Source organism: Drosophila pseudoobscura, chromosome 2 (genome assembly GCF_009870125.1).
Source record: "Drosophila pseudoobscura strain MV-25-SWS-2005 chromosome 2, UCI_Dpse_MV25, whole genome shotgun sequence".
Lineage (NCBI taxonomy): Eukaryota > Metazoa > Arthropoda > Insecta > Diptera > Drosophilidae > Drosophila > Drosophila pseudoobscura.
In genome coordinates this window covers 24,745,691-24,766,081 of record NC_046679.1, presented here as the reverse complement: position 1 = coordinate 24,766,081, position 20,391 = coordinate 24,745,691, and the positions used below count along the sequence as shown (strand labels likewise).

General features: G+C 45.9%; 8 protein-coding genes and 1 long non-coding RNA gene across 15 annotated transcripts; 6 read left to right on the top strand and 3 right to left on the bottom strand.

The window, feature by feature from the left end:
- Positions 1–239: 239 nt before the first annotated feature.
- On the bottom strand, positions 240–14,916 carry LOC6897740 (protein argonaute-2-like). Of its 2 annotated transcripts, XM_002137810.3 has the most exons (9): positions 14,796–14,915; positions 14,643–14,726; positions 13,444–14,150; positions 13,273–13,361; positions 12,600–13,206; positions 12,149–12,493; positions 11,427–12,074; positions 10,977–11,347; positions 10,727–10,890 (listed from the first exon to the last, which is right to left on the bottom strand). In XM_002137810.3, exons 1-9 carry the CDS (start codon positions 14,809–14,811, stop codon positions 10,800–10,802), a joined length of 2,958 nt encoding a protein of 985 aa, XP_002137846.2. In that variant the 5' UTR covers positions 14,812–14,915; the 3' UTR covers positions 10,727–10,799. The 2 variants fall into 2 exon arrangements, with proteins under 2 accessions (XP_033232817.1, XP_002137846.2); XM_033376926.1 differs by lacking the exons at positions 10,727–10,890; positions 10,977–11,347; positions 11,427–12,074; positions 12,149–12,493 and adding exons at positions 240–497; positions 572–916; positions 996–1,313 and having other exon boundaries at positions 12,918–13,206; positions 14,796–14,916.
- Positions 1,381–2,468, top strand: LOC117183342 (uncharacterized). Its single transcript, XM_033376947.1, has 2 exons — positions 1,381–1,449; positions 1,510–2,468. The coding sequence occupies exon 2, from the start codon at positions 1,840–1,842 to the stop codon at positions 2,431–2,433; it is 594 nt and encodes a 197-aa protein (XP_033232838.1). The 5' UTR covers positions 1,381–1,449; positions 1,510–1,839; the 3' UTR covers positions 2,434–2,468.
- Positions 2,474–4,249, top strand: LOC26533985 (neurofilament medium polypeptide-like). The gene is made up of 2 exons (XM_033376938.1): positions 2,474–2,571; positions 2,629–4,249. The coding sequence occupies exon 2, from the start codon at positions 2,885–2,887 to the stop codon at positions 3,950–3,952; it is 1,068 nt and encodes a 355-aa protein (XP_033232829.1). The 5' UTR covers positions 2,474–2,571; positions 2,629–2,884; the 3' UTR covers positions 3,953–4,249.
- LOC26532308 (uncharacterized) lies at positions 4,520–5,691 on the top strand. Of its 3 annotated transcripts, none has more exons than XM_033376985.1 (2): positions 4,520–5,260; positions 5,396–5,691. In XM_033376985.1, the coding sequence occupies exons 1-2, from the start codon at positions 4,804–4,806 to the stop codon at positions 5,401–5,403; spliced, it is 465 nt and encodes a 154-aa protein (XP_033232876.1). In that variant the 5' UTR covers positions 4,520–4,803; the 3' UTR covers positions 5,404–5,691. The 3 variants fall into 3 exon arrangements, 1 of the variants encoding a protein (XP_033232876.1); XR_004468502.1 differs by having other exon boundaries at positions 4,831–5,300; XR_004468503.1 differs by having other exon boundaries at positions 4,832–5,290.
- On the bottom strand, positions 5,348–9,572 carry LOC6904109 (protein argonaute-2-like). The gene is made up of 9 exons (XM_033376936.1): positions 9,392–9,572; positions 9,239–9,322; positions 8,080–8,780; positions 7,909–7,997; positions 7,236–7,842; positions 6,779–7,123; positions 6,057–6,704; positions 5,607–5,977; positions 5,348–5,520 (listed from the first exon to the last, which is right to left on the bottom strand). The coding sequence occupies exons 1-9, from the start codon at positions 9,405–9,407 to the stop codon at positions 5,430–5,432; spliced, it is 2,952 nt and encodes a 983-aa protein (XP_033232827.1). The 5' UTR covers positions 9,408–9,572; the 3' UTR covers positions 5,348–5,429.
- Positions 9,749–11,061, top strand: LOC117183343 (uncharacterized). Of its 3 annotated transcripts, none has more exons than XM_033376968.1 (2): positions 9,749–10,630; positions 10,766–11,061. In XM_033376968.1, the coding sequence occupies exons 1-2, from the start codon at positions 10,174–10,176 to the stop codon at positions 10,771–10,773; spliced, it is 465 nt and encodes a 154-aa protein (XP_033232859.1). In that variant the 5' UTR covers positions 9,749–10,173; the 3' UTR covers positions 10,774–11,061. The 3 variants fall into 3 exon arrangements, 1 of the variants encoding a protein (XP_033232859.1); XR_004468498.1 differs by having other exon boundaries at positions 10,201–10,670; XR_004468501.1 differs by having other exon boundaries at positions 10,202–10,660.
- Positions 14,917–16,102: 1,186 nt separating the features above from the next.
- LOC6897738 (V-type proton ATPase 16 kDa proteolipid subunit-like) lies at positions 16,103–16,833 on the top strand. 2 transcript variants are annotated; one of them, XM_015182517.2, is made up of 2 exons: positions 16,103–16,211; positions 16,263–16,833. In XM_015182517.2, the coding sequence occupies exon 2, from the start codon at positions 16,275–16,277 to the stop codon at positions 16,761–16,763; it is 489 nt and encodes a 162-aa protein (XP_015038003.2). In that variant the 5' UTR covers positions 16,103–16,211; positions 16,263–16,274; the 3' UTR covers positions 16,764–16,833. The 2 variants fall into 2 exon arrangements, with proteins under 2 accessions (XP_015038003.2, XP_002137844.2); XM_002137808.3 differs by having other exon boundaries at positions 16,129–16,211; positions 16,275–16,833.
- A 958-nt stretch (positions 16,834–17,791) lies between these two features.
- Positions 17,792–18,380, top strand: LOC6897737 (V-type proton ATPase 16 kDa proteolipid subunit-like). Its single transcript, XM_002137807.3, has one exon. It carries the CDS (start codon positions 17,863–17,865, stop codon positions 18,340–18,342), a length of 480 nt encoding a protein of 159 aa, XP_002137843.1. The 5' UTR covers positions 17,792–17,862; the 3' UTR covers positions 18,343–18,380.
- A 1,405-nt stretch (positions 18,381–19,785) lies between these two features.
- Positions 19,786–20,178, bottom strand: LOC26532831 (uncharacterized). Its single transcript, XR_004468408.1, has 2 exons — positions 19,977–20,178; positions 19,786–19,921 (listed from the first exon to the last, which is right to left on the bottom strand). It is a non-coding gene; the product is annotated as an uncharacterized lncRNA (long non-coding RNA).
- Between the last annotated feature and the right edge of the window lie 213 nt (positions 20,179–20,391).

Sequence of the window (20,391 nt, the reverse complement as noted above, 5' to 3'; positions counted from 1 at the left end):
ACCGACATGATCTTTTCCTCATCGTACTCCTCAAAGAATTTCTCCCAAGACGGGGCAGGCGAAAAAGGCGGAGGCATGCTGATGCTGCCCGCGTGGTCGGGCTGCTTAGGACAGGGCAGACCATCCGGGCTATCCTCCTTCTCAGCCAGCTCAATGACTTGACCATCGTGTAGCTTTGAGATTGGAACTATCATAAATCTTCTCCTTCATGTAGCTGCAAAAATGGAAAACTGCACACATTCGGTTCAATTCGTTCAATTCGGTTCACTCACCTTCTTAGTGAGCTCAAATCGACTTCCGAGTCCTGTGTCTTCCACAGCCTTTTGCTTGACGACATCATAAGAGCGCCCGACATTTGGTATAATAACGAACACCAAATCAAATTGATTTCTTTTGAAATCGTGGAAATGAGCATCTAGTTCACGTTCGTCCTTGTAATTCCGTTTGTCGGCTTTGGTATCCAGGCACAGATTGACGGTGCGACTCTGCTGAAGAACCTGCGACGAAAATTAGTCGGATTAGGATCGGATCTGTTTGAAATGCTGCAATGCTGCAATGCTGAAAAACTTACCATCTTCTGAAGCTCGTCCACATACTGGTAGTTAATCTTACCGTAGAGTATGGCCCACTTATGTGGCTTCGGCTTGGGTTCAAAGAATTGCATCCGATCCATGCGCCACGAACCGTTCCTCACCGAAGCCAAATTGTTGTTTTTGTACTCAATCTGAGGCGCATTGAGCGTGCGTGTATTCACGACGATGAAGTCAGTGCCCAGGCGTATGCCAAAGTGGCTGATGGTCGGGTCCAAATTGTGCTTGAAATATTCCAGTAGGCGGACGATCTTGGCCTTCCTCTCGTTGGTTGACGTGGCAGCAAACTTAAGTATGGCCGCCACCCGAGCAGCAGTATCCTTGCGCTGCGATACGATACAGATACAGATAAAACAAATAACGCAGGAAGCTCCCCGCTGGGAGCTTGGGAGATTTTTAGCTCACCTTCATTGTCTGTCCATCGTCAATGCGACATAGTTCGATAGGCAAATAAATGTGTTTCAACGGCGGCCCAACATGCAAGCAGAGAAGGTTCGGAAACCTTAAATCATACTCCCGAGACTTGAAGTACTTTGCAACGGTCGTTTCTTTCCCATCCAGCTCAAATGTCTGAGTGCTAGCCGGAGCCTTGGAAAGCCCGTTGACTCTGAAGACGCGAGGGGCGCTGCCAAAGCAGGCAGGCGGGTCGTAAATTATATTAATGTCATTTAGGAATGACTCAATATCAGAACGCCTGTAGTCAAGATTTGTGCTTTTGTCAATTTTCTGCCTCTGATACTGCTCTACTACGGAAAGGCCTTGTGTGATATGTCCACATTAACAAACGGGCTGATAGAGCCCAACCAGAGCTTCGTAGCCGTCTTTAAGATCAAAGGTGTTTCCTTTGAAGAAGGAGCGAGTAAGTTTAGTTGAAACATAAGCCGTAATATCTATCTTTCATATACCCTTCTCCCCGCAGAAAGCTCAGAATGGAGTATATGTGAATGCCGAGGAAATTGCACAGGATGGCGCGGTTGGCGTGCCTGTACGCGAGGGGGATACAATCTGCCTGGGTTGTCCAATTCCGGAGAAGGTATCGAGAACATATGCCGTTTTCAGGTTAAAGAAAGGAGCGGACGATTCGGACCAAATTGTAATATTAAACGATTCAGATGACTCAGCTCCTTTGCCGCCTCTAAAGCCTGCTGCTGAAATCGAAGTGGAATCTGTCGCAAGCGATAATGCTGCCCCAAATTCTGCTAGCAAAGAGACGGACAAGGGGAGTCAAACTGCATCCAGTTCACATCCGATGCTTCACTTGCCGAAGTTACCACACGTTAAACCAGAGTTGGTAAAGACGGCACGAGATATTACAAACATCTTTGGAGAGGCAGATGATACCATTATTGACAGTGTTCTGGAGATAAATCCGTATTTGTACAATCATTTGTCCAAAGATAAGCAAGCAGTTCCAATCTCAAAGCTACACGATGGTCAAGTCATTGAGCTGGCTGAGAAGGAGGATAGCCCGGATGGTCTGCCCTGTCCTAAGCAGCCCGACCACGCGGGCAGCATCAGCATGCCTCCGCCTTTTTCGCCTGCCCCGTCTTGGGAGAAATTCTTTGAGGAGTACGATGAGGAAAAGATCATGTCGGTTCTGCAAGAGATGAAGGAGGAGTTGGGCGAGGAAAACTTTTTTGATACAAATAACAATGGAAGCCGCTCCCACGGCTCACCCTTGTCTTCCATTAATGACGACGACATCATTGTGATCACCGACAGCGATGATGATGACCTATGCAGAAAGGTGACCGACTGGTCAGCCAGAAAGCAAACGACGTCTTGTCACAGGCGTATCCTATGGCCGATTCTGACGCGGAGGATGATTTTCAATCTCAAATGAAATTCCGAAACCTACCGAAAACGCTTCGCATGGTCGATTCCGATCTGCTTGCCCCACTCTTTCCCAAATGCTACAAGCCACTCCGCATTGATTACAGCTCGGATGAGAGTGATACTTCCACCCCCACCACCCGTAAAGGTAAGTACACTCTATCTTTCTCTGTCTTCTCTATTCTAATCTCACTCTTTTTCACAGCGGACAGGCTATCGTCAAAGCCATCTCCTATGCGCAGGGGCGCGAAGCGCTCCAACTCCACCGCCAGCGAAAAGATCCGGACGACATCTTTCATCTTTCTGCATATCCACAGAAGAATGATTATGATTGTAAGCTAGATGACTGGGATTTTGATAGCGTGATCTTTGGAGCCTTGAATGACGAGTCCCCCAATGAAGATCTAACCAAGAAGTCCAACATTATCCAGGGCAGAGATAAAATAGATTTAGATGTTTCTATGGAGGTTGGGCTGATGGCCAACTCAAACATATCAATGGAGAAAGCAGACACTTCTGGGGAGGAGCTAAAGGAAACTCCGTCAGTAAAGAAAACCGCTGCGGAGCCTGCAGCTGCCAACAAAGATACCAAAAAGTCCAGAATCTCCCAAAGACGATCAACCATAGGAGCCTCTCGCGAAGACTTGGCTCAATCGTATGAAACCAAAGATAAATCGGAACCTGAAGCTTCCAACAAAAACTACACAAAGGAAAAAGAGTCTTCTGTAGAGATAGAGGTGCCATCTAAACCAAATGAAGTGGAGAAAGCTGCAGTTGAGCCTGCAGCTTCCAGTAAGGATACCAAGAAGTCTAGAATCTCCCATCGACGAAAAACTGTGTCAGGCTCTCGCGAAGACTTGGCTGGCACTTCTATAGAAAAAACCAAAGATAAAGTGGAGTCTGTAGTTTCAAACAAAAATCACGCAAAGACGAAGGGGTCTTCCATGGAAAAAGAGGTGCCATCCAAACGAAAGGAAGTTCCTAAAGTGGATCCTGCAGTTTCACACAAAAAGTCCAGAATTTCTCAGCGCTCATCAACCATAGCCATCTCTCGCGAACAGTTTCTTGCCGATTCTGGGGAGGATCCCAAAGAAACTCCTGTAGATAAAACCGAAGATCAAGTGGAGTCGGCAGTTTCAAACAAAAATGACGCGAAGGCGAAGGGATCTTCTGTGGAGAAACGAAAGGAGGCTTCTAAGGTGGAGCCTGAAGAGTTTCTTGCCGCTTCTAGAGAAGAACCAAAAGAAACTCCTTCAGTAGATCAGGGCCAAGTGGAGCCTGAAGTTTCCAATAGGTCGAAAGAAAATGAGCCACCACCTAAGCCAATCCAGGAATTTCCTCCGAAAAGAGAGCGCAATGCACTTCGCAGCCGTGCCACTTCGTGCTACTACGAAAGACCCCAAGACGAGCCAGATTTGGTGGACACCATTGTCAACGGCATGGGCGTGAGGCTGATTAGGGGACCAGAAGTGATTGAGGCTCTTTCAGGGGTCAGACTTTTCTCCATTTACATATCCATAGAAGAATGATTATGATTGTAAACTAGATGACTGGGATTTTGATAGCGTGATCTTTGGAGCCTTGAATGAGTCCCCCAATGAAGATCTAACCAAGAAGTCCAACATTATCCAGGATATGGAGGAAAAGTTGAGGCTCGAGAAAATTTCGAAACGAGTGCGATTCAGCGACAAGGTTCAGATCAAATTTATCGAAGGTAGGCGTACGGCACGAGGCTCCCGTGGAACGCACGGAAAAAAGGACACTGAGCTGCTATTCTCCAGCACGTATGACGAGAGACGTGAGCGCTGGGCGCGCAATCAGGTCAACGATCTAACGTCCCACCACGAGACCATCCTCAAGAAGGTGTTATGACAGCCAACACAACCTCCAGACACTGCAAGGCTGGGGCGGAAAGCAGCAGCTGCTTATTATTTTAGTGAAAATCGAACAAATGATTGACCAATGGTTCGATACAATTTAAATGCAATCGAAATTAAATGCAAATTCGCGGTGCAGTCAAAATAGTCAATAAATAAACCGTATTTTCCCTCAATTGAGATCATTCTTTCCTCTCTTGCTTAGTCTTAACTAGTACTTTCTTTCAACTTGTGAAGAAACAGGAGTAGCACCGTCCCCTGTAGGGACAGCCCAGAGGGCATTATTACGAGTATTTCATTAACACTTATCCCTTGACATATCCATGTTTCTTTGATCACCCCCTGTTGGTGGGTATATATATTCGCATTTAGGCTACGAAAATAGACTAAGCAGACTAAAACGGTGAGATTTTATTTAATTAGCCAGATTGTAAAATGAACCAAAACCGGAATCAGCTCCAGAGAATCGCCAAGAGCATCACCAGCAATGGGCCTACCTCAACATGACACTGCGGCAGCACAAAGTCACCTCAAACAGGGGAAATCACGCTACGTTACGCCACACAGAGTGGGGAAATAACGAAACGACAATACCACGAAAGCTCGACGATCGCTCTCACGCCCACGTCATACCGCCAGAGCAGCCGGTGCCAAGAGAGCCGGGCGACTATATTAAAAGAGCCAGCATGGATAGAGGGAGAAGGGAATACCGACCCTCTCACACCCGCAAGCAGAGGCCAGCAGCAGAAAGCTACAAAATAGCAGAGCGGCATAAAGGCTGCAAAAAAGGGAAAAGCGTGCCCTGGCACGTACTATCCCGGGCCAGGCTCAGGAGCGATTTTCGAACTCGCAAGTGGGACGGTTGGACCAACCAGGACTTCAAGCGGCGGACGAAGCGACCCGTTCAGCACACACGTCGCCGTAGCGCCGGCTACTGCGTAGCTCTGGTCGACAGCTCTGGTATACAGCTACAACGTAGAGTAGAGTAGAGTAGAGTAGAGTGAGTAGAGTGTGCCCCTCACATGATGATAATGATAAAATATTCAATTGATGAAATTGATAAAGAATAATCATATTTGAATTGAATTACTATAGGCATATAGGCAGAAGTGAAGCTGTTTTCTGATGCCTACACGAAGTACATAGGATTCGTCTTCATGAAGTCTGGAACAATCAAACGCTTTGCGTACTCCTCCTGTGGAGAACGGAACATGGTGGAGCTGGAAGAAAAGCGGTCAAGATATTAGTCAAGACGTTATCAGAACGAATATATGAAACAATAATAATAATAGTATTAATATCGCACCCAGTGAGGTAGACACGTCCACGTGCCGCAGCCAAATGTGCCAAATATGCCGGAGCCGGATAAGACACTGCGCGGTTGCAACGAGGAAACATGTGACAAAGATTGAATGTCAATTGCTGCAGTACATCAATATCCAAGTTGCCCGTATTCTCAATTACGCTGTAACGCGTCGGCTTGGCCGTCCCCTGATTCGCCTGATGGCTGACCATGAAGAACTCCATCTCATTGGGATGGACAATGGTGCGATCGACGACGGTTCCCGGATCGACATTGTTCAACTGGTTGTATTGCGATGGAGCTCCGCTCGGAAAGAAGCGCGTATGATGCCGCTTAACTACAATGACGCAGCAAATCTTGGGTTTAATGTGCATCTGAAAGGCGAACGGTCGAGTAGCGATTGAAAATGACAACAAAATCTGGATGCAACGGATGCAACGGATGCAACGGTACCTTGCAGCAGGCCGCAGTAATTCCTCTCAACTCTTCACTTTTGATCTTGGGGTACTGACAATCGCCGACACCATCTCGGTAATAGATGATGTGCTCGGGATATGATTTCCGGAACTGATAATAAACACGCAAGTGCTCCAGGGTTATCGACTCCATGTCCTCGATCTCCTCCAGGGTAGAGCGTTGCAAGCGATATTGCATGTTATATGAAGCCCCGAATGGATCATGGGAGGCGGCAACACCCACCACACTGGGCATCTCCCACTGATCGGGCGACGGATGAGTCACATCGGCACCCAAAAACATTGCGTTCTTTAACAGACAGCGCGGGTCATCCCTTAGCTTGTGATTAATACCGTTCAACTTGGAATTGACCTTAAGTAGAACGTTACCAATACACTGCGGGTTGCATTTACGCTCGACTGTGATCTGCTTGAGGCATTGCGTGAGAATGCCGTGCTTCAGCTCAGCCTTTTGCTTGACGACATCATAAGAGCGCCCGACATTTGGTATAATAACGAACACCAAATCAAATTGATTTCTTTTGAAATCGTGGAAATGAGCATCTAGTTCACGTTCGTCCTTGTAATTCCGTTTGTCGGCTTTGGTATCCAGGCACAGATTGACGGTGCGACTCTGCTGAAGAACCTGCGACGAAAATTAGTCGGTCTAGGATCGGATCTGTTTGAAATGCTGCAATGCTGCAATGCTGAAAAACTTACCATCTTCTGAAGCTCGTCCACATACTGGTAGTTAATCTTACCGTAGAGTATGGCCCACTTATGTGGCTTCGGCTTGGGTTCAAAGAATTGCATCCGATCCATGCGCCACGAACCGTTCCTCACCGAAGCCAAATTGTTGTTTTTGTACTCAATCTGAGGCGCATTGAGCGTGCGTGTATTCACGACGATGAAGTCAGTGCCCAGGCGTATGCCAAAGTGGCTGATGGTCGGGTCTAAATTGTGCTTGAAATATTCCAGTAGGCGGACGATCTTGGCCTTCCTCTCGTTGGTTGACGTGGCAGCAAACTTAAGTATGGCCGCCACCCGAGCAGCAGTATCCTTGCGCTGCGATACGATACAGATACAGATACAGATAAAACAAATAAAAGCAGGAAACGCAGAATGATTTGGAGTGAAGGGAAGCTCCCCGCTGGGAGCTTGGAGATTTTTAACTCACCTTCATTGTCTGTCTATCGTCAATGCGACATAGTTCGATAGGCAAATAAATGTGTTTCAACGGCGGCCCAACATGCAAGCAGAGAAGGTTCGGAAACTTTAAATCATACTCCCGAGACTTGAAGTACTTTGCAACGGTCGTTTCTTTCCCATCCAGCTCAAATGTCTGAGTGCTAGCCGGAGCCTTGGAAAGCCCGTTGACTCTGAAGACGCGAGGGGCGCTGCCAAAGCAGGCAGGCGGGTCGTAAATTATATTAATGTCATTTAGGAATGACTCAATATCAGAACGCCTGTAGTCAAGATTTGTGCTTTTGTCAATTTTCTGCCTCTGATACTGCTCTATATAGTCAATGATCGACATGGCCTTCGGAAAGGCCTTGTGTGATATGTCCACATTAACAAACGGGCGATCGCCAAGCACGAATGTTTGATAGAGCCCAACCAGAGCTTCGTAGCCGTCTTTAAGATCAAAGGTGTTTCCGGGATCAGACCCTTTGAAGAAGGAGCGACCGGCGCGTCTAGCGGTGTTATGACAGGGAGCCGCCAACACAACCTCCAGACACTGCAAGGCTCGCATGGGCTTATCATAAATCTTGTCCTTCATGTAGCTGCAAAAATGGAAAAATGGAAAACTGCACACATTCGGTTCAATTCGTTCAATTCGGTTCACTCACCTTCTTAGTGAGCTCAAATCGACTTCCGAGTCCTGTGTCTTCCTGAGCTCCACAGTGTAATTCAAGGTACGGCCGTGGCGATCTGTTACCTGGACGACAAGAGGACAAGAGGACAAGAGGCAAGTTTCACTTCAAAAGCACATCAAACTCAGCGAAATATACAACACTTACCTTAATTTCTTGGCCCTGGGGGCTGCATTTTAGTTTCACAACTGAGTAGCACGATCCACGTCCATCATATGCGGCAATCGCACCGCCCAAATGTTCAACTCTGTACTGCTCAAAAGCCTGACGATAGAACTTCTTAGGACATACTGACGTGATCTTCACATCGTACTGATAGGCCACCGCAGGCATTTTATCCAAGTTAACTTCGAGATAATTAACAGATACTTGACCTGGTTTTCCCAAAGTTCCACGTTTCATGGTGCCTGCTGGGAGTGGCGGCACCACTTTTTGGGTCTGAGGGAGCAGATTCTGCAGAGGCTGCAGAGGCAGACCTCGGTTCTGGGCTCTTGGCCATTTTGGGAGTTCGTCTTGCGGTTTTGGTGGACCATAGAACTGGGAGCCTCCTTGGTGTTGTTCATTGTGGCCCTGAAGACGCCGTTGTACTGTCTGCTGTTGCTGGTTCTGTTTTTCTATAGGATCGCGGTGTTGTCCGCGCTGTTGTGGAAGTTGCTGCTGCTGCTGCTGCTGCTTTCCGCCCCAGCCTTCCCCGGCCTTATCGCGCCTCTTCTGACACCTCTGTGTCTGCCATTCTCCTTGCTCCTCTTCCTGCTTCTGCTTCTGCTTCTGCTTCTGCAAGCCAGAGGCGGCAGGACCTCCATACGGAGGGTGAGTAACCTTGTCTCCTTCCGCAGACGCACCTGTAGCTAAGATTCGTGAAGAAGAGTGGAATAATTAATGGTAAGTAATCGATACACGGACCTGCGCGATTTATCAAGGTCACGGTTATTTTCTAACTAAATTTCAAAGCTTCATTGCTACCCACTTGAAATGGAAACCATCAAGTATGCCTTGGAGTAAAATGTCAAAATCTTTTTTTGTTAAATTCGAACGAAATATCGCCCTCTAGAGGTAGCTTTCTGATAGAAACATACCTAATTAAAACAAAAACGAAAAGTCGCGATTCATCTAGGGGTCTACTGCTATTTGGCTACATTCTGAGCAACGTATTTGGAGGCCGTATATGGCACATTCACAGAACACAGAACACAGAACACAGAACTCAGGAAGGTGCAACTCATTGAAATTGGAACTCATTCCTCCCAAAACGTACATCTTAAAAGTAAACAACGTACAGCCAGGGTCGAAACAATCCTTCACTTACCTTTTAGTTGATGCTCTTGGAGGGGCTTGCCGAAGTACCGCTTGATGGTTGGTTTGCTTGGTTTTTCGGCATTCGGTTTATATTCTAATCGGAATAAATGTATTTTATTAAACAAATTCAAATTTTCACTTTCAGGTTATGTATTTCACTCACTATTTTCCTTTCCCATTTTTATATTTTTATTTGTATTATTTTTATTTTTGTTGAATTTTATATCTGTTCCCGACGACTGAATTGTTTCGAATGACTGCAATATTTATTTCCTGTTTTCTGATGCCAAACTTTTTACTCGAAATATGTTTGACGTATAGCACTGTGCTGTGTGATCGATTCTAATAATCTACAACAGCAGCTGCTTATTATTTTAGTGAAAATCGAACAAAATATTTGACTCCATTGATTTCCACTAAGGAAAGGAGTGAAATCTTTCATGCACATATCAATCCACACAAAATTGTTTCATCAGAGGTTCTGCTATTTTTCATGCGCTCAAGCAAGTAAATTATTTCAAATGATTGACCAATTTCAATCGATACAATTTAAATGCAATTGAAATTAATTCGCGGTTCAGTCAAAATAGTCAATAAATAAACCGTATTTTCCCTCAATTGAGATCATTCTTTCCTCTCTCGCTTAGTCTTAACTAGTACTTTCTTTCAACTTGTGAAGAAACAGGAGTAGCACCGTCCCCTGTAGGGACAGCCCAGAGGGCATTATTACGAGTATTTCATTAACACTTATCCCTTGACATATCCATGTTTCTTTGATCACCCCCTGTTGGTGGGTATATATATTCGCATTTAGGCTACGAAAATAGACTAAGCAGACTAAAACGGTGAGATTTTATTTAATTAGCCAGATTGTAAAATGAACCAAAACCGGAATCAGCTCCAGAGAATCGCCAAGAGCATCACCAGCAATGGGCCTACCTCAACATGACACTGCGGCAGCACAAAGTCACCTCAAACAGGGGAAATCACGCTACGTTACGCCACACAGAGTGGGGAAATAACGAAACGACAATACCACGAAAGCTCGACGATCGCTCTCACGCCCACGTCATACCGCCAGAGCAGCCGGTGCCAAGAGAGCCGGGCGACTATATTAAAAGAGCCAGCATGGATAGAGGGAGAAGGGAATACCGACCCTCTCACACCCGCAAGCAGAGGCCAGCAGCAGAAAGCTACAAAATAGCAGAGCGGCATAAAGGCTGCAAAAAAGGGAAAAGCGTGCCCTGGCACGTACTATCCCGGGCCAGGCTCAGGAGCGATTTTCGAACTCGCAAGTGGGACGGTTGGACCAACCAGGACTTCAAGCGGCGGACGAAGCGACCCGTTCAGCACACACGTCGCCGTAGCGCCGGCTACTGCGTAGCTCTGGTCGACAGCTCTGGTATACAGCTACAACGTAGAGTAGAGTAGAGTAGAGTAGAGTGAGTAGAGTGTGCCCCTCACATGATGATAATGATAAAATATTCAATTGATGAAATTGATAAAGAATAATCATATTTGAATTGAATTACTATAGGCATATAGGCAGAAGTGAAGCTGTTTTCTGATGCCTACACGAAGTACATAGGATTCGTCTTCATGAAGTCTGGAACAATCAAACGCTTTGCGTACTCCTCCTGTGGAGAACGGAACATGGTGGAGCTGGAAGAAAAGCGGTCAAGATATTAGTCAAGACGTTATCAGAACGAATATATGAAACAATAATAATAATAGTATTAATATCGCACCCAGTGAGGTAGACACGTCCACGTGCCGCAGCCAAATGTGCCAAATATGCCGGAGCCGGATAAGACACTGCGCGGTTGCAACGAGGAAACATGTGACAAAGATTGAATGTCAATTGCTGCAGTACATCAATATCCAAGTTGCCCGTATTCTCAATTACGCTGTAACGCGTCGGCTTGGCCGTCCCCTGATTCGCCTGATGGCTGACCATGAAGAACTCCATCTCATTGGGATGGACAATGGTGCGATCGACGACGGTTCCCGGATCGACATTGTTCAACTGGTTGTATTGCGATGGAGCTCCGCTCGGAAAGAAGCGCGTATGATGCCGCTTAACTACAATGACGCAGCAAATCTTGGGTTTAATGTGCATCTGAAAGGCGAACGGTCGAGTAGCGATTGAAAATGACAACAAAATCTGGATGCAACGGATGCAACGGATGCAACGGTACCTTGCAGCAGGCCGCAGTAATTCCTCTCAACTCTTCACTTTTGATCTTGGGGTACTGACAATCGCCGACACCATCACGGTAATAGATGATGTGCTCGGGATATGATTTCCGGAACTGATAATAAACACGCAAGTGCTCCAGGGTTATCGACTCCATGTCCTCGATCTCCTCCAGGGTAGAGCGTTGCAAGCGATATTGCATGTTATATGAAGCCCCGAATGGATCATGGGAGGCGGCAACACCCACCACACTGGGCATCTCCCACTGATCGGGCGACGGATGAGTCACATCGGCACCCAAAAACATTGCGTTCTTTAACAGACAGCGCGGGTCATCCCTTAGCTTGTGATTAATACCGTTCAACTTGGAATTGACCTTAAGTAGAACGTTACCAATACACTGCGGGTTGCATTTACGCTCGACTGTGATCTGCTTGAGGCATTGCGTGAGAATGCCGTGCTTCAGCTCAGCCTTTTGCTTGACGACATCATAAGAGCGCCCGACATTTGGTATAATAACGAACACCAAATCAAATTGATTTCTTTTGAAATCGTGGAAATGAGCATCTAGTTCACGTTCGTCCTTGTAATTCCGTTTGTCGGCTTTGGTATCCAGGCACAGATTGACGGTGCGACTCTGCTGAAGAACCTGCGACGAAAATTAGTCGGATTAGGATCGGATCTGTTTGAAATGCTGCAATGCTGCAATGCTGAAAAACTTACCATCTTCTGAAGCTCGTCCACATACTGGTAGTTAATCTTACCGTAGAGTATGGCCCACTTATGTGGCTTCGGCTTGGGTTCAAAGAATTGCATCCGATCCATGCGCCACGAACCGTTCCTCACCGAAGCCAAATTGTTGTTTTTGTACTCAATCTGAGGCGCATTGAGCGTGCGTGTATTCACGACGATGAAGTCAGTGCCCAGGCGTATGCCAAAGTGGCTGATGGTCGGGTCTAAATTGTGCTTGAAATATTCCAGTAGGCGGACGATCTTGGCCTTCCTCTCGTTGGTTGACGTGGCAGCAAACTTAAGTATGGCCGCCACCCGAGCAGCAGTATCCTTGCGCTGCGATACGATACAGATACAGATAAAACAAATAAAAGCAGGAAACGCAGAATGATTTGGAGTGAAGGGAAGCTCCCCGCTGGGAGCTTGGAGATTTTTAACTCACCTTCATTGTATGTCCATCGTCAATGCGACATAGTTCGATAGGCAAATAAATGTGTTTCAACGGCGGCCCAACATGCAAGCAGAGAAGGTTCGGAAACTTTAAATCATACTCCCGAGACTTGAAGTACTTTGCAACGGTCGTTTCTTTCCCATCCAGCTCAAATGTCTGAGTGCTAGCCGGAGCCTTGGAAAGCCCGTTGACTCTGAAGACGCGAGGGGCGCTGCCAAAGCAGGCAGGCGGGTCGTAAATTATATTAATGTCATTTAGGAATGACTCAATATCAGAACGCCTGTAGTCAAGATTTGTGCTTTTGTCAATTTTCTGCCTCTGATACTGCTCTATATAGTCAATGATCGACATGGCCTTCGGAAAGGCCTTGTGTGATATGTCCACATTAACAAACGGGCGATCGCCAAGCACGAATGTTTGATAGAGCCCAACCAGAGCTTCGTAGCCGTCTTTAAGATCAAAGGTGTTTCCGGGATCAGACCCTTTGAAGAAGGAGCGACCGGCGCGTCTAGCGGTGTTATGACAGGGAGCCGCCAACACAACCTCCAGACACTGCAAGGCTCGCATGGGCTTATCATAAATCTTGTCCTTCATGTAGCTGCAAAAATGGAAAAATGGAAAACTGCACACATTCGGTTCAATTCGTTCAATTCGGTTCACTCACCTTCTTAGTGAGCTCAAATCGACTTCCGAGTCCTGTGTCTTCCTGAGCTCCACAGTGTAATTCAAGGTACGGCCGTGGCGATCTGTTACCTGGACGACAAGAGGACAAGAGGACAAGAGGCAAGTTTCACTTCAAAAGCACATCAAACTCAGCGAAATATACAACACTTACCTTAATTTCTTGGCCCTGGGGGCTGCATTTTAGTTTCACAACTGAGTAGCACGATCCACGTCCATCATATGCGGCAATCGCACCGCCCAAATGTTCAACTCTGTACTGCTCAAAAGCCTGACGATAGAACTTCTTAGGACATACTGACGTGATCTTCACATCGTACTGATAGGCCACCGCAGGCATTTTATCCAAGTTAACTTCGAGATAATTAACAGATACTTGACCTGGTTTTCCCAAAGTTCCACGTTTCATGGTGCCTGCTGGGAGTGGCGGCACCACTTTTTGGGTCTGAGGGAGCAGATTCTGCAGATTCTGCAGAGGCTGCAGAGGCAGACCTCGGTTCTGGGCTCTTGGCCATTTTGGGAGTTCGTCTTGCGGTTTTGGTGGACCATAGAACTGGGAGCCTCCTTGGTGTTGTTCATTGTGACCCTGAAGACGCCGTTGTACTGTCTGCTGTTGCTGGTTCTGTTTTTCTATAGGATCGCGGTGTTGTCCGCGCTGTTGTGGAAGTTGCTGCTGCCGCTGCTGCTGCTGCTTTCCGCCCCAGCCTTCCCCGGCCTTATCGCGCCTCTTCTGACACCGCTGTGTCTGCCATTCTCCTTGCTCCTCTTCCTGCTTCTGCTTCTGCTTCTGCAAGCCAGAGGCGGCAGGACCTCCATACGGAGGGTGAGTAACCTTGTCTCCTTCCGTAGACGCACCTGTAGCTAAGATTCGTGAAGAAGAGTGGAATAATTAATGGTAAGTAATCGATACACGGACCTGCGGTAACAAATCCAAAGCAAAACAAAATACCCTCAATGGACCGCGATTTATCAAGGTCACGGTTATTTTCTAACTAAATTTCAAAGCTTCATTGCTACCCACTTGAAATGGAAACCATCAAGTATGCCTTGGAGTAAAATGTCAAAATATTTTTTTGTTAAATTCGAACGAAATATCGCCCTCTAGAGGTAGCTTTCTGATAGAAACATACCTAATTAAAACAAAAACGAAAAGTCGCGATTCATCTAGGGGTCTACTGCTATTTGGCTACATTCTGAGCAACGTATTTGGAGGCCGTATATGGCACATTCACAGAACACAGAACACAGAACTCAGGAAGGTCCAACTCATTGAAATTGCAACTCATTCCTCCCAAAACGTACATCTTAAAAGTAAACAACGTACAGCCAGGGTCGAAACAATCCTTCACTTACCTTTTAGTTGATGCTCTTGGAGGGGCTTGCCGAAGTACCGCTTGATGGTTGGTTTGCTTGGTTTTTCGGCATTCGGTTTATATTCTAATCGGAATAAATGTATTTTATTAAACAAATTCAAATTTTCACTTTCAGGTTATGTATTTCACTCACTATTTTCCTTTCCCATTTTTATATTTTTATTTGTATTATTTTTATTTTTGTTGAATTTTATATCTGTTCCCGACGACTGAATTGTTTCGAATGACTGCAATATTTATGTCCTGTTTTCTGATGCCAAACTTTTTACTCGAAATATGTTTGACGTATAGCCCTGTGCTGTGTGATGGATTCTAATAGTCTTGTAGTCGAATCTGGTAGTAAATCATTAATTTTCATTTGGTGTGCAGTTTCAACTATGCTAGGAATTCTCTAAATAACATTTTGTATACCGGGTACTCGAAGAGTTTAGGGATACGTAGGCTTCTATTTATATTTCAGACCTAACAATAAACGAGGGGGAACTTTGTGAGTTGCTGCGGACACCGCAACTCTACAGTTATACCCGACTGATACCCGAAAATCAGTCTGAGCGTGACGTCGGGCGCTGCGTAGCCACTTCAAATAGATTTGTTTCTTTTGGCTATAAAAATGATCCGATCTTATCCAGATTCAGCGATCTAATAGATATGGTCATTCTCTCTGATTCTGCGTTTTTAGTTTTCTCGAATCTGCAATATTGTAGACGCACCAGATTTTTGTCCTTTGTTGTGGTGGAAGGGGGTGGGGCGAAGTTTTGAGATATACTTTTTATACTGACGTCTAACAGAAGTGCAAATTTGATTACTCTAGCCTTAATAGTCTCTCAGATTTGTGGATGCCCCAGATTTTCGTCCTTTGCGGGGGCGGAAGGGGGTGTGGCGAAATTTTGACACAAAACGGTCAAGGTCCGATATCAAAGGAGTGTGGATACCAAATTTGGTTGCTCTGGCTCTTATAGGTTCTGAGATCCTTGAACTCATATTTTGCAATTGGCATAACCGACCATGAAACCTGTGTGTTAGAGAGAGACAGAGCGAGAAAGAATGAAATTGTTTTCTTGATTATGGCTATAATAATTATACAATCTGGTTCAGATTTTGTACTCTAGAACATATAATCATCCTCTACGACTCTGCGTTTTGCGTTTTCTCGTAACTTTAAAATTGTAGATGCCACAGATTTTCGTCCTTTGTGGAGGCGGAAGTGGGCGGGGCAAAGTTTTGAAATATACTTGTAGCAGTGACACATCACAGAAGTCCGGATATAAAACGTCGTTGCTCTAGCTCTTGTAATCTTTGAGCACTAGGCGCTGAAAGGGACGGACAGACGGACAGACAGACAGGGCTCAATCGACTCGGCTATTGATGCTGATCAAGAATATATATACTTTATGGAGTCGGAAACGATTCCTTCTGGACGTTACACACATCCATTTTCAGCACAAATCGAATAATTGAGTATCGGGTATAAATATGTCAAAGTCGTTCGTTGCTTTCAACATATCTGTATCAGTTCTACCTAAATATCGAGACTGGAACATTGTGAATTGTAAGGGAACAATTTGTATTTTGTTAACATTCAGCTGAGTTAACTTTACAGATTGAAACCAAGATGTCCTCCGATGATACTTCCGCAGTAAGTGAGGCCGATAGGCCTCCGTATGCGCTTTTCTTTGGCGGCATGGGAGCCGCATCCGCCATCATCTTCTCAGCTCTGGGAGCCGCTTACGGCACAGCCAAGTCGGGCACGGGGATCGCAGCCATGGCCGTTATGCGTCCGGAGCTGATCATGAAGTCTATCATTCCGGTGGTGATGGCTGGCATCATCGCCATCTACGGCCTGGTGGTCTCCGTGCTCATTGCCGGCTCTTTGTCGCCCACATACACCATTCGCAAGGGCTACATTCACTTGGCCGCCGGTCTCGCCGTCGGCTTCTCGGGACTGGCGGCGGGCTTTGCCATCGGGATTGTCGGAGATGCCGGCGTTCGAGGTACTGCCCAGCAGCCGCGCCTGTTTGTTGGCATGATTCTGATTCTGATCTTTGCCGAAGTCCTGGGGCTGTATGGTCTGATTGTGGCCATCTATCTGTACACTAAGTGAAACAGGCTTCATTCTTACACGATGCGATTCTCATAGTTGACAGTAAAATAAAAAAATATTAAACGGCAAATCCAAGAATGCTCTGAGAGCCTCGGCAGATCTCTTCATAGACTATCTATCAAAAAGGCAAAGCTTTCTGGGTCGCAACTCGGATCGGCGAAAAACTTTTTGACCTCCTAAAAATATGTGAGAAAGACCACTTGATTCAACATTTTGGGTGGCTAAGAAATGAGTTGAGGTGGGCTATGTGTGAGAGCTCGGATTGTGGTAGACAAGTACACTCCGTATTTGAAGGACAATTCTACAACAACTTCTGACCAAAAAATGGTTCATTAACACTCAGAATTCCAACATGATCAGCTGTTGTTGACCAGTTTTAGAGCAAACAGGCGATCGGTACATCTTAATACATTAAAGTTATCATTAAGTTGAGCTCCTGAGCTAAAACCACAGTACGAGTATAATCACGATATATTTTTGTGGAATACAGACCGGTCTGTAGGCTGAGTTCTGGAATATACATACAGGGTGCGCCATCGAATAACTTTGACATTTTTTAACCGCTAGACTTCAGCAGACCAGCTTTGGAAACAATTTTACCCCGGAACAACGTGTTGGAGTACATTGAAAATATTCGTTCAGTTTGCTAACTCAATGTGCATATCGTCGAAATGGGTGTGAAACTTCCCTGAAGCTCTGGTATCAAAAAATGGAAGGTATTAATTGGCCGCCGAGGTCTCCAGATTTAACGCCTCTGGACTTTTTTTGGGGTTATGTGAAAAGCAATGTGACACCAGTCTCAAAAATTAGACTGAATACCTCATATTTGAAATTTGTTTGTTTTTTTTCAAAGTTATTCAGGTATTCACATAGCGCACCCAAAGATGGCGCATCCCGTATATCCGAAACAACCAACACCTATATTTCGAACCTCAAACTTGATCAACCTTTTTGAACCTTAACCTTTGATCGCGGTACATTGCAGGGAGAAATCCCTGCAGGAATCCCATGAAAAGAAAGTGCCTTGGAATATCTGTCAACATCTGTAGAATCGTGTATTGTACGTATACCTATTATCTGATACAAAAGGTTTTAGATAATGTACGACGCTGGACTACAAGAGACCAGCCCGCCATATGCGATCTTTCTAGGGGGTGTTGGGGCAGCGATTGCCATTATATTCCCCGCCCTTGGAGCTGCTTACGGCACGGCAGTGTCCGGCATGGGTATTGCCCAAATGGCTGTGTCCAAGCCAGAGATGCTGATGAAGTCTCTCATACCGGTGGTTATGGCCGGTATTATCGCCATATACGGCTTGGTCGTCTCCGTGCTGATCGCGGGCTCCATCAACGATAGCTACACCGTTCACGACGGCTTCATCCACCTCGGCGCCGGCCTGTCCGTGGGCCTGCCCGGACTCGCTGCAGGAATCGCCATCGGCATTGCTGGGGATGCAGGCGTCAGGGGTACGGGCCAGCAGCCGCGACTCTTTGTCGGCATGATACTGATCCTCATCTTCGCCGAAGTCCTGGGTCTCTACGGGCTGATTGTTGCCATTTATTTATACACGAAGATGTAGTCTTTTCGATCCCAATAAAAAAGGTAGATCGATCCCAATACTAGTAAAAGATGGCCAACGGTCATAGGATCCAAGGGGTCACGAGCGAACCGGCACCCGCCGTAACTGTACACGCTGGTGGAAGTGCGACTATACTCTCCCCGTGGTACGTTCCGGACCAGGATCGTAGAAAGGATGCTGTCTAATGATAGGCAGGCGAAGAGAAGAAAACTCTGAGTGATGGCCAATGTCCAAGGTGTGCCCAGGGATGCAGACTTTGGATACCTGCCGGGGCTATGCCCCGGGTGACGCCTACTCGTGGTTTTAAACATGCTCTACCAGAGGAGGCTATAGGGCAGGGTCTGGGTCTCGGGGAGCGTTGTCTGCGACGAGATGAACAGGATCCTCGTCTTAAGATTCTTGAGACTTTAAAGGAAACGGTTTGCTGCCATCTCCTATTGAAATTTTGCTCGAACATACCAAATGGTAGGTAAAAGTAAAACTTTTAATATAGTTTTACAAAAGGTAAAGAAATAAAGAAGTAAAGACATTGTCAAGAAGAACAGTTAGGAAAGGAGAAATTGGTATATATAGAGCCGAAATTTGATAGAATTCTTACCAGTTTCACGAATTGCTAGGAGGAACTTTTGCATGGCTCTCGAGAGGGGCATTCCATTCCCATGAACTGAACGTTGGAGTGATCAACTTGATCTCCAAACTACAGCATTGTGAGAACGCTCCTTTCGTATTGATATACGAGGAGCTGCATGTGAAGTGGAATGTGCAACTTGGATGGATGCAACTAGTACGGTACTATTCATTATAATAAATAATAATGAATAATTTTGGTATATTAATCAATTATTTCGCAGGCCTTTGGATCGGCGGATGTCTTGGGCAACATTCGGCACCGTGGATGTGCCCACCGACGAGTGCCCCGCCAATATGTTGGCAAAGGTGAACGGCACCCATGAGTACCCTGTGCTAAGGGATGTCGTTCACCTGCACAAACTATTGGCGGATAGGCACAAGTGGATGGATGTGATGTTGCACTGTCCCAGCTGTACAACCTCAAGTTTACAGCCGACGACGTGTGGCACACAGCTTAGCCGCTTGTAAATCGAGTACGTGAGGATTTACGGGCACGGATTGTCACGGAGGTGGCCCAGGTTGAACGGCTGGTTGGCCGAGTGTGTTCCTACCCGGGGACAACACCTTTCACCACCTTGCACAGGCTAAACAGCACGGGCCTGGAGCTGTGCGGGAGTGGGCGAGGTGCTCCACCATCTGGATTTTATGCCTCAAAACAGGAGTACCGGAGAAGTCCACGTAGGTTTATGGCCATTGTGTTGGGAGTGATGGAAGTGGCTACTCCCAAACCGGATCCGATCTTACATGGATAGGCGCTAATCCATGATCAAATCGCTCCTTTTCAGGACCACCAAAAATTCATAGAGATGCATATGTATATTTTCCATTATTTCAAATTTTTCCCGACAGAAGGAAGATTTTCTATTCTATGTTCACGGTGGATCTAATCCAATGAATCCAATGAACAATCGGTAAGAAGACCAAATCCTTCAAAATATCGTTGAAATACCTTTAAAACAGAGATGACATTAGATGACAACCATTTCCTTAATTTTATAACTAACCTTTCCCTAGGGTATGAAAAATGTTGCACCATCCCGCGCCCATGTTGCGGAACATGCTATAAATTTATAAGTAATAAATTCGCAACATCCAGCATGTTGCTAGAAAACGATTGCGGGCATGTAAGAAAAACGAGGTGAGGTTGTGTGTTGCATCGCGTTTTTTCTCGCGCCTAATTTATTTAGCTTAACATAACATCCAACAGTTGGGAAAAATTCAATGCCGTTTTCCAGAAATTGGGATAAATAAAATTTCCAATTAGTGTTTAGTGTGACCAAAAATCAAAGGCCACCACCTCTAGCTCATACTCCTCGCAAATTTAATACTTTTCATCGTATTTTTCAGTATATTTTAACACGTAATGGAGTCATCTGTTGTCAATGATCCAATGTAGAAACCATGTAGAAATGCCATTTA